Source organism: Marmota monax, unplaced genomic scaffold, assembly GCF_021218885.2.
Source record: "Marmota monax isolate L192 unplaced genomic scaffold, Marmota_monax_Labrador192_F-V1.1 WCK01_AAM20220418_F8-fsc00024, whole genome shotgun sequence".
Lineage (NCBI taxonomy): Eukaryota > Metazoa > Chordata > Mammalia > Rodentia > Sciuridae > Marmota > Marmota monax.
Genome location: NW_026695224.1, coordinates 11160512 through 11172724, shown reverse-complemented (window position 1 = coordinate 11172724; position 12213 = coordinate 11160512). Strand labels below are relative to the sequence as shown.

Here is a 12213-nt window from a genome sequence, read left to right as displayed (position 1 = left end):
ATGGGCATTTGGCCCCATTCCCTGCCATGAGCCTCTTGAGACAGGAGATGCCAGGCTTGCCTTCCTCCTTCTGGTCTTTTTTGTTTTTACATTCATAATTTTATGCAATTTGTGCTTAACAGAGTTACAGGAAATTCATAAAAAATGAAGAAGCAGGAAAAACCCTAAACCTCACCCCTAGGCCAGTTGCCAATTTTAGCACACATTTAATACAGTAGGGTAGGTTAGGATTAGGACCGAGCCTCAGATAATATGGCATAAGTCAAGTATGATAATAAAAATTACCCTTAGCTGGGAACAGTGGCTACTTGGGAGGCTGGAGCAGGAGACTGCAAGTTTGAGACCAGTCTCAGTGGGTTAGCAAGACCCTGTCTCTCGGGGCTGGGGATGTGGCTCAAGGGGTAATGTGCTCGCCTGGCATGCGTGAGGCTCTGGGTTCGATCCTCAGCACCCCATAAAAAAATAAAGATATTGTGTCCACCTAAAACTAAAAAATAAAATATTAAAAAAAAAAGACCCTGTCTCTCAAAATAAAAATAGGGACTGGGGATGTAGCTCAGTGGTAGAGCATTTGCCTAGCATGCAAAAAGGCCTAGGTTCAATCCCCAGCACTGCACATACATTCAAAAATTATCTTTGAAATCTTATGAGGAGGTCAACATAGACACCCATGTATTAGTTAGGCTTAGTCGCTGTAACAAATATCCCTAAAAGTTCAATGACTGAAGGGACAAGAAGATATCTCATATGTCATAGTTATGGCACAAGTTGAATGTTTCTGGTCAGTGGAAGGCTCTGCTCCACAGAATCATTTAGGTACCCAGGTTATAGTGGCTCTGCCACTTTTTCCATGTGGCTTCCAAGATCCCACTCGTCATCATCAGAAAGGGACAACTGTAGGCCTTTCTTCAGCAAGGAGCTCTGGAGTCGCATGTCACATATCTACTCATGTTCCAATGGTGACAGCTTCCCACACATACCTGGAAGTGAAGTCCCAAGATGGGTGGCTCTATTCCAGCCACTACTCACCACAGGGGAGAGCAGATGCCAAGAAGCAGCTCCCGTGTCTGCCGTACCTGCATGCCACCTCTCATCAGGCCCATTCCTTGGTTCAGCCCAAGAGAAGTAGTTGACTTGAGTTTCTGTACCTTGACACATATATACATATCACATCTGCAAATCCTACTGGTACAGTCCGCTCAGCAAGCTGATCACAGTGTGGACACTCAGAGGGGAGCCCGCTCATGTGACCTGTGCCAGCTCACGCAGGGCAGATGCCCCATGCTGTTGGAAAGTGGGCAGCCTTCATCCTCTCTCTCTACCACTCTCTTTCACTGTCAGTGCATGAACTCTAAGTCCTGTAAGTTAAAGAGGGCTAACACATGTCTCCAGTGCCTTTTCCACTTATGTCCTATGTCCCCAAACATAGCTCCTGCTCCCCTCTCTGTTCTACCGCAGGCACAAATCTCATGGGAACCTTGAGCTGGGTCTAAATCCCTGATTCTGCTGAACTCTGGGCTGACTTCCAAGAGTTTCTCCCCAAACTACAAATGGAATGAAAGTTTATTTTAGGAACTGTGCCTGCATCAGAGGCACCAGGGTACATTCTCTGACCCTGGGGCCAGCGCACCTGCACATGATCCCTGCTGCATTTCCTCCTGGGAGAAAGTGGACGGGGTCGAATTTCTAGTGTTGGGGAAAGGGGGCAGGATGTGCCTCCTCCTGGTCTGACGGAAGGGGAGCCCCAGACGCTGTCCAGCTCTGGCTGGACACTGGGGTCCTCTCCTGCTCAGCCTGTGTACTGTTCCCACAGTGGCCAGGACCGTGCAGCCTCCACCGCCAGCCAGAACAGCGCCATCATCAACGACCGGCTGCAGGAGCTGGTGAAGCTCTTCAAGGAGCGGACGGAGAAGGTGAAGGAGAAGCTCATCGACCCCGATGTCACCTCCGACGAGGAGAGCCCCAAGCCCTGTGAGTGGGGGCTGCAGGTGGTCCACCTGGCCAGAGAAGGATGGGGTCCCCAAAGTCCCTGCCAACTAAGGTGAGGGTGGCCCAGGGCGAGTCTGGAGTGCACAGGAGAAGCCCAGATCCCTGTGCTGTGGACTTGGGGCCCTGTGAATACGGGTTCTCTATCTGGGAGGGGACAAAGATCAAGGTTATGAGCAACAGCCTTGCTCACGAGTGTAACTGCGGACCCTCTGCCCCCTTCCCGTTGGCAGGTGGGGTCCTGCGTGGGGCTGTCTCGTGCCACACTCAGAGAGTGTCCCAGATGGTCTTATTGTTCAGATTCATCAGAGCCTCGAAAGTTCTTAAGGGGCCACCTGAACATTTTCCTTTCTTTCAAGGATTTAGGGGGAAATAAGAACCATGCTTTCTTGTCAGGAAGGTTTTCTAGATCTTTCCAGAGAAGGGCTTTGGAACTCAAGGTGCCCACCATGGATTCACCAGACCCTGACTTCATAGTCCTAAAGCTAGAAACACGGCCACATTGAGCCTGTAAGCAACAAGCCCTCGTCACCCAGAGCAGCAGGTAGCTGCCAGGCAGGAGGCCAGGTCCCAGTCAGTGTCCCTGGCAGGGACAGAGGGGCCAGGATTCCCACTCTGAGAAGCCTGAGCAACATCTCCTGATTTCTCTGGACCCTTTCGCACTCCGACCCGACAGTGAGAGCCCTGGGTACAAACCCCTGCCCATCAGAGGGCAGCCAGGGGTCCAAACACAGGCGCGCAAGGCTGAGCTGAAATGGTCAACGTGCCCAGGAGGACCTCACAGGGGACAGCTCCTTTGAAGCAGTTCCATGCTGTAGTGGATAAGAGTCTCGGGGGGCAGCCTGGCTGCTGCTGCAGAGGGAGCCCAGGGGGGCGCTTCTGGGGAGCCCCCTGGATTCCACACACAGAGCTTGCAGCAGGCAGTGGGGTGGACCCTCAGTTCTGGTTCCAGGGTCTGCGGTTGGGACCCTTCTCAGGGCTGGACAGGTGGTCACCCATGTCATCCCTCAGCCCCAGCCAAGAAAGCCCCAGAGCCAGCCCCAGCCTCGAAGCCCCCGGAAGTGGAGCAGGTGGAAGAGGAGCACTATTGTGACATGCTCTGCTGCAAGTTCAGACGGCGCCCCTGGAAGAAGTGCAAGTTCCCCCAGAGCATCGATCCGCTGACCAGTGAGTTGCCACCATCCAGTGGGAGAGGGCGGGAGAGGGAGAGGCTGGAGAGAGTCCGGTGAGGTGAGAGGCAGGTGGGGGGCCACGTCGTCCCAGGTTTGTGACCCATTTTCCAAATGATTCCACACTTCCTCACCTGGTTCTTAAACAACAACAAAAGTCGCTGGAATAGGAACACAAGGTCACACCCATTTTAGAGATGGAGAAACTAAGGCACAGAGAAACCATCCAGCCTAAATACACAGTGAGTTAGTACAGGCCCAGGACTCCTGGCTCTTGGCCGAGTCTTTCTGCTGTGGCTGCACTGAGACGGGGAAGGGTTCTTCCACATTGAAGGTGACTCCTCTGTCATCCCTTTAAGCGCATTCCATAGTCCTCGGGAGCGATGCCACTGCCTATGTGCACAGCACTTTACAGTTTACAAAGGCCCTCCCTCCCCCTCTTATCTGACATTCTCCTGTGACTTTGAGATGAGCAGGGCAAGTGCCAGAGAGTGACTTTCTCAAGGTCACAAAGGAAATTTTTTAGGGGGCAAGACTCCAATCCTGGTGTCCCCTGGGCTTCTAAGATGACTAGGAGACCTACACTGTCCATCCATCCATCCACCCCCCTGTCTGTCCCTCCATCCGTCCAACCTCCGTGCACGACTTATTAAGGCAGGAATTACCAGTTAGAAAATTTTTCAAAAAGAATGAAAGCCAAATGCTTTTCTAGTTAGGTGTCTACTATCTAATAATGTCCCTGTAACCCCTCCTCAGTGTCCCTTCATTAGGGCCTGGGGGTGATCTGTCCTTAAAGCACAGGAAGTTTTACCCATGCACAGTGACAGGAGCACCAGGTGCAGGCCCCTGGGAAGCTGGAAGCCCACCTGGCCCCACGGAGGAGGGTCCTGGGTTCCAGCTGGGTCTAGCTGCCCGCCTCCCTCCCTGCAGACCTGATGTACATCCTGTGGCTCTTCTTCGTGGTGCTGGCCTGGAACTGGAACTGCTGGCTGATCCCCGTGCGCTGGGCCTTCCCCTACCAGACGCCGGGCAACGTCCACCTCTGGCTGCTGATGGACTACCTGTGCGACCTCATCTACCTCCTGGACATCGTCGTGTTCCAGATCCGCCTGCAGTTCGTCCGAGGGGGTGACATCATCGTGAGTCACAGGCCGTGGGAGAGGGGGATGGGGGCTGAGTCCCCCAGTCAGAGCCTTCAGGGGACTGACCCCTGATGCTGCGGTAGACGATAAAATAAGGGAATAAGATAAGCTCAGGTGCAGCTGCTTGTGTGTGTTCAACAACACAGTCGCTGACTTTGCACACTTGGGTAGGTTCAGAGGACGCACATCCGATATTGTTCATGGGCAAAGTAGATCCTGGACCACCCACTGGAATTAAGGATGGAGTAGTAGCCCAGGGAATGGCCTTTAGGTCAGGCACACTGTTCAAATCCTAGCTGAATGGCCTGAGCCTCAGTTTCCTTATCTGTTAAATGGGGTTGGTAATGGTTCCCACCTGGTGGCATTACTGTGCAGATTGATTGAGAGGATGCAGGGTGCTCAGCTTGATAACTGCTGGAAACCAGCATTGGGGCGGTGGCTCCTGGGACTCCTGCAGAGAGCATTCTGGTGCTCTGCCACTTGGACCAGTTTGAGACCCTGTTCTAAGCCACCTCCTGCTTGGAGGAAACCAAGTCCCTGATTGTGAGTTACCAAAACCAAGTGTCAGCTGGCATGGTGGTGCACTCCTGTAAGCCCAGCAACACAGGAGGCTGAGGCAGGAGGATTGCAAGTTCAGAGACAGCCTCGGCAACTTAGCAAGACCCTGTCTCAACATTAAAAAAAATAAATAAATAAAAATAAAAAAAGAGCTGGATCCGGTGATGCACATCTGTAATCCCAGAAACTCAGAGGACTGAGGCAGGAGGGTCCTAAGTTTGAGGCCCCTCAGCAATTTAGCTGAGCATCTGGGCAGATACTTGTCAAAAGAATAAATACACATGTCCAACAAGTGTATGAGCAAAATGTTCAACCTCATTAGCAGTTAGGAAAATTCAAACCAAAACTATATTGGGATTTCATCTCACACTGGTCAGAATGGCAGCCGTCGAGAATGCAATAGTAATAAGGACTGGCAAAGGTGTGGAGAAAAAGGAATGCTATTAGACTGTTGGTGGGACTGCAAATCAGTACAGCTATGGACATCAGTGTGGAGGTTCCCCAAAAGACTAGGAATGGAACCACCATATGACCCGGGCTATACCACTTTTTGGTTTTTGTCCCAAAGAATTAGAGTCATCTTACTAGAGTGACACATGCCTGCCCATGTTACAGCCCACGGTTCACCACAGCTGAACAATGGAACCAGCTAGGTGCCCATCAACCGAAGAGTGGATAAAGAAAATGTGGTGTATACACACAAGGGAGTTTTATTCAGCTATAAAGAAAATTGAAATTATGGTAGTTGCAGGAAAATGAATGGAACTAGAGCCCATGATGTGGAGCGAAATCAGCCAAACTCAGAAGGTCAAGGGTCGCATGTCTTCTCTCAAACGTGGAAGCTAGAGAGGGAAAAGGAGGGTATCTCATGAGCAGGAGCTCAGTAGAATATAGAAAAGGAAGGGGGGGTGCCGAGAGGGAGGGGGACGGGCTGGGGACTGGTATTGGCCAAATGAGATTGTTACATTGTGAGCATGTAAGACTATGTGACAGCAAACCTCACCACTATGCATAACTATCATGCACCAATAAAGAAGGTGCAAAAAAATAGTAAAGGGCCCGGGAAGCAGCTCAGTGGTAGAACATCCCTGGGTTCAATCCCCAGCACCAAAAGAAAAAAACAAAAAAAGTAAAGAGAACTCTACCCACCCCCAAAGCAGGTGACATAGTCCCCTATCTCCTCATGCAAGTCACTTCCTAAGATTCCCCACGGGGGGAGGGATGGGGTGCGGTGGAGTGGGAGCACCTTCCCGGCAGGCCGCGGGCCCTGGGTTCCACCCAGAACAGCAGAGAGACAACTCCCACCGGCAGCCCCTGCTCCCCTGCGTGTGAACACGTTGAAGTTTTGCCTTTAAAACAAATTAAGGGGAAGAGAATTCCCAGGCCAGCCTCCCGGCAGGTCTGATCGGCCCCTGCCACTCAGTAAAAGCCGCAGGTCGTGGGGGAAGAGCAGGCTGCGGAGGGAAAGCTCCATGACTGCCTATTTCAGGCGGCTGCTCTGGGAGGAGGGGACTCTGGAGGAACCCCCTTTGCCTGCGCAGGTCAGGGCCCGAGCTCTCACCCACTTCACCGTCATTGTCCCATTTTCCTTCAGGTGGACAAAAAGGAGATGCGAAACAACTACCTGAAGTCCCGCCGATTTAAGGTGCGTGCAGCTGGCCAGCTGTGGTGCTCGCGGGGCCTCGCAGGCTCTGGGGATGTGGCTGCCACTATCTCCCATGGAGTGTCCTCCAGGCCACTCAGGCTGGGTGGTGCTCAGAGGCCACCTTGCAACGGGTCAGCCCCTACCACTGGTTCCCAGTAGCCCTCGGGGCCATGGTCATGGTAAGAGACCTGCCTGGTGCTTCCACTGAGGCCGAAGCCCAGGGACGGTTGGTGGGATATCTCCTACCCTCCGTCTGACGCCCTCTTGGGGTTCTGACCTCATCTTTCCACAGTAGAGGCCCCACCCTTTCCCTTCACTCCCCTGCCCCCCCTTCACCGTGCACCGTGGGGGCCATTGGGATTGCAGATGGACCTGCTGTGCCTCCTGCCCTTGGATTTCCTCTACTTGAAGTTGGGCCTGAACCCCCTCCTCCGCTTGCCCCGCTGCTTAAAGGTAAGACCCGCAGCCGCCCTTCCCCTGTGCCTAATTAGCACCTCTGTGCTCTGCACTGAGACACTGCCACCTTAATGTCCCCCTAAGTTTCCCCCAAGAGCCTAGGAAGGGGGAGGTGTCCTCGAAGGTGGCCCAGGGGACAGGCATCTACTCCTCCCATGTCTTAATGGAAAGTGACCCCAGCTGCTCTAGGTTCTGTGGCACTGCTGCTAGGTGTTGATCCAGGGGCTCACCAGGCCCTGGTTCCTCAACCCTGGATGTGGGTGCTGTGCTGACAGCCTCAGAGAGCCTAAGGAACCTGCCCAAGGGCACACAGGATGGAGCACAGCCGGGGCTGGAGTAGGCAGTCTGTCCCCTCTGACCGTTAAAGAGATGGTCCAGAGTGGGGTTCTACTTTATGATGGGCTCTACCTAAAAGGCAGGGAGACTGGCACTTGGAGCTGCTGGGTGATGTGCCCAAGGTCACAGGAGAAGAAGTGCCAGGATGGATGTGAAGGCCCCGCCCACCACCTGTTTGTCATTGGTTGGTGCTCAATGTCAGTCCAGTTGTTCATCCTGCCACTCACTGGGTAGAGGCAGGGTCCCTGATACTGGAGACCTGGCAACTGTCCTTTAATGTGGCTAGGGTAGACAGCCACTCAGGGCTCCTGGGATCCCCCAAATAAATTTTTCCAGCCAACCACTTAAATTCCTCTCTCTCCCTACATGATGCCTGGTGCCTTTTTAGGGGGGATTTACACAAAAGGGAAATGCAATAACATCAATAACCCAGAGAAAAAGGGCAGAGAACACTATGAAACCGAGCCCAGGAGCTGCCTCTGAGCTTCCTGGCTGCCAAGGGGAAGAGGGAAACTGTACTTGGCACCATTCTTATCTGACTCGTACCAGCCTCCCGGGGGCTGCAGAGGTTGCTTTAGAGCTCGTCGTTGGCGTGAGGAAGGTTGGGTCCACAGGCCAAGACTACCCCAGATGTGGAAGTGAGGTCCCTGCCTTTGTTCATGAGGTAGCCCCTGTGAGCATGCGTAACTCCCAGGCCTAACATTTAGCATGACTCGGAGGGGGCATCCGTTTGAACCTGGGGGGAGGGCTCCAAGCCCATGGCTCTTCTCTATCCAATTCAAACTCTAGATGGAAATGGGAATGGGCCCCTGCATGCTGGCTGGCTGCCCTTTAGGAATTCTTCATAGATACGATTTTCAAATATCCAAAAACTGCAGGTGTTCAAAGATCCAGACGGATGTAGCCCAACAGAAGGAGCCGGCAGCTTGGAGTCTGATCTGAGTTCAAACGTTGGCTCGGGGCTGGGGCTGGGGCTGGGGCTGGGGCTGGGGCTGGGGCGCAGTGGTAGGGCACTTGCCCAGCTTGTGTGAGGCCCTGGGTTGGATCCTCAGCACCACATGAAAAGATAAACAAGTAAAATAAAGGTATTGTGTCCATCTACAACTAAAAAAAAACAAAAAAGAAAAAAAATTTGACTCTCACTTCCCAGCATGGGCTTTGGACACATTATTGGACTTCACTGAGTGACAACTTTCTGCCAAAGGAGAATTATAAGGCTGGGGGTGTGGCTTAGAGCTAGAGTGCTTTCTTAGCATGTGTCAGGCGCCGGTCTCCGTCCCTCTCATCAAGGAAGGAAGGAGGAAGGAAAGGAGGGAGGGAGGTAGTTATACAAGGTACTGATCATATAACAGGAGTTCCATAAAGGAGTAGTGGAGCACATCTGTAATCCCAATGACATGGGAGGCTGAGACAGGAGGATTAGAATGTGAGGCCAGCCTGGCACCTCCGTGAGACCCTGTCTCAAAAAATAAAAAGGGCTCGGGATGTAGCTCAGTGGTGGAGTGTCCCCGGGCTCAGTCCACAGGAACCCCCTGCAAAAAAAGTGGTTATTGTTATACTTTTATTACTATAAATAAGTCTTTGAAGGAACTAAGGAAGAAGTGTTAGGGATGATTTTTTAAAAAATAAGATCGTTCCCTTTAAAAGTCAACATTTAAAAGCGTCCCTAACCTGGAGTGCGTGGACCCTTGAAAGTCTCACGGTGGGGTTCAGAAGGTCTGGGAGTCCCCGTTAATTAACTATATGCCACTGTGAAACCAGGACCATGTGTGATTCCCAAGGGAAGGGGCCAGGGCTGCCATTGATTCCTAGTGGGGTTTCTGGCCCCACCAGGCCCAGGACGAGAGCCCTCTGGTTTGGGACATTCACTGTCCAGCCCCTTCCCCAGGAGGAAGGGCTCAGTCCTGGGGCCGCGGGCAGCAGGGAGCTGAGGGCAGTGTGGCCCCTGCAGCGTGGCTGCCCCTGACACCTGCTCCTTGCTCCCAGTACATGGCCTTCTTCGAGTTCAACAACCGCCTGGAAGCCATCCTCAGCAAGGCCTACGTGTACAGGTGGGGCCGCGCGCGCACACGCACACGCACATGCACACGTGTGGACACACAACAAAGACGCATGCCACGCACACCCACACCATACACACACACCACACATGCATGCACGCACACACACGTGTGCACATACCACAAACACACACACTACACACATGTGCTCACACACACATACCACACACACACCACCCACTCCCCCCACACACGCACACACACACCACACACTGCACACACGCACACTCCACACACACACTCCTCACACACACACACACACACACACACCCCAAGACAGAGCAGTCTCACCACGACCGTCACCTCCCCTGTCCCACCCTGACCTCCCGGCCTCAGCACACAGGAAGCGGGGCCTCTTCCTGGCCTCTTCCTGGCCCAGCCTCCTCCTCTCTGAAGGGATGTTTATGTTTAGAGTCAGGAATGTCCTATTTCCTCCCATTGTGACTTGGGACGAGGGTCCACACAGGTGGACGCAGCTGCTCAGCAGCACGGTGGGGGGGGCACAAGGTCACCAGCCACGCTGGGAAACAAGGCTCCTTGCACCTCTTCAGACCTCTCAGCCTCATGGTCACCTCTCTGCAGTCACCTGTCCCCTCCAGGCCCTCCCCACAGCCACGTGTCTCCCTTGTCCCCTCTGCTCCCCCAGAACTCATCAGCAGGTAGCTCTTCCCGCCTGGACCAGTCCCAGCCTCAAGTCTTGACAAGGTTCCCATCAAGGGCCACCATTCCTAACTGCCACTGCCTCGAAAGAGTACCCCACGGGGCCAGTGTGGCCACCAGCTGTTCCCACTGGCAGGGCGTCCACCCACGGCTGGGCCACACGTTCCAATGGGGGAAGTTGTAAAGTGGGCTTCCCAGGAGGAGAGGTGTGCCCCCTCGCTGCCCCTGGGGTGACAAGAGGCCACCAGCACGCTGTCACCTGGGGTCACGCTCTCTCTCACCCTGGGTGGTGTCCCGCCTGGGCAGGGTCATCAGGACCACAGCCTACCTGCTCTACAGCCTGCACCTGAACTCCTGCCTGTACTACTGGGCGTCGGCCTATCAGGGAATCGGCTCCACCCACTGGGTGTACGATGGCGTGGGAAACAGGTGAGCCAGCCTCCTCCGGGTGACATTCTCCTTCTTTGTCATTCAGAGCATACAGGCTCCTAGAAAGGAGTCTCCCTGCCACTGTTTTGCTAAGGAATGGCTTTCCTAAGATGAGGTTCAGGGGCCATGTCCCCTGTCTTCCTGAGCCAGTTTCCCGAGCACCTGCTGTAGGCTGGCACAGGTACAGATGGGAACGAGACCTGCAGGAAGGGTCCTTTCAGCTTCCCAAAGCCCAGGAGGGCAGGCGAGCACACCATCCATCTACCCCTCACCCCCCATGGCCCACTGGGAACGAGGCCACAAAACACTTCCCAACACAGCTTCCCGGGGGTCACCAGCCACCGAGGAGCTTGTGGACAGGGGCAACTGGCTTGCCATTCCCAAATTATACCATGGGAGGGTGGCGACGGTGTTTATGTGCCATGTGACACTGCAGGGAACCTTTGTCCTCTGGCCTGATGGTTTCCTCATCTCAAATTCTTGCAAGGGGAATAGCCAAGGGTGCAAAAATGTTAATTATTTGAATGAATAAAAACTAATAAACTTCTTTAGCGTGGTCTCAGGGTTATAGAAAGGTCCCTGGGGAAGTCCAGAGTTCCCATACATGGACTGCCTCATTTTCTTCCTTCTTTTCTCCCCCACGGTGCAGGGGATGAAGCCAGGGGCTGGTGCATGCCAGGCAAGCGCTCCCCTGGGCCTCTCATGATGCGAAAAGCTCACAGTCCAGCCCTCCACACTGGGTCCCCCTCCGGGCACCTGCTTCCAACTCTAGAGTTCGCCCCTTCTGAGACTCACAGTTTTTTTGTTTTTTTTTTAATTAGAGCGTTGTAGTTATAAGTAGAGGTTGGGTTCCTTTTGACAAACTCACATGTGCGTGGAATTTGATTGACCGCGTTTCAGTCTCTGCTCCCCTTTCCCTCCTCTCCTCCTTCCCCCGCCTCCTCGCTCAACTGGCCCCATTTTATTTATTTATTTTCAATTGGTGCTTTCTACATATACAGAAAGGTGAAGCTCCCTGTGGTGCATTTATGTATGCATTTAACGTGATTCTGTTAGATTCACCATATTTCTTCCCATTTCCCGTCCCTCTTTCCTCCCTCAGTCTCCTGCTCCACCCACCTTCCCTCTGTCTTCACGCTGTCCTGTCCTCCCACCCACCCCTACCTTCTTTCCCTAATTTTGCTCAAGCTTCCACATATAGGAGAAAAAAACATTTGACCCTTCATTGTCTGAGTCCGGCTTATTTCACTTGGCACGATGTTCTCCCTTTTCATTCATTTACCAGCAAATGCCATGATTTTATTCTTCTTTATGGCTGAGTAAAACTCCGTTGTGAGTATCTACATTCTCTTAATCCGTTCATCTGTTGGTGGGTATCTGGATTGATTTCATGCTTAGGCTATTGTAAAGTGTGCCGCTACAAACATTGGAGTGGCTGTATTGCTATCGTATACTGATTTTAGATCTTTTGGATAAATACTGGGGATCGGGATAGCTGGGCTGTATGGTGGTTCCGTTCCTGGTTATTTGAGGAATCTCCATACTGCTTTCCTGAGTGATGGTACTAGTTTGAGATCCCACCAACACTGTATGAGTGTACCCTTTCCCCCACATTCTTGCCAGCATGCATTATTATTCGTATTCTTGATAATTGCCATTTTGACTGGAGTGAGATGAAATCTTAGTGGAGTTTTGATTTGCATTTCCCTGATTGCTAGAGATGTTGAACTTTTTTTTTTTTCATGTATTTGTTGACCATTTGTGTTTTCTCT

The 12213-nt window shown here is 52.8% G+C and overlaps 1 protein-coding gene across 1 annotated transcript in view; it reads left to right on the top strand.

The window, feature by feature from the left end:
- Cngb1 (cyclic nucleotide gated channel subunit beta 1) overlaps positions 1 to 12213 on the top strand; it is a 63631-nt gene that overhangs the window by 30369 nt on the left and 21049 nt on the right. The window contains 7 exon segments of the mRNA XM_058575909.1: positions 1814 to 1971; positions 2998 to 3153; positions 4086 to 4294; positions 6450 to 6500; positions 6867 to 6953; positions 9279 to 9343; positions 10319 to 10441. Of these exon segments, the coding sequence (XP_058431892.1) occupies positions 1814 to 1971; positions 2998 to 3153; positions 4086 to 4294; positions 6450 to 6500; positions 6867 to 6953; positions 9279 to 9343; positions 10319 to 10441 (849 nt within the window).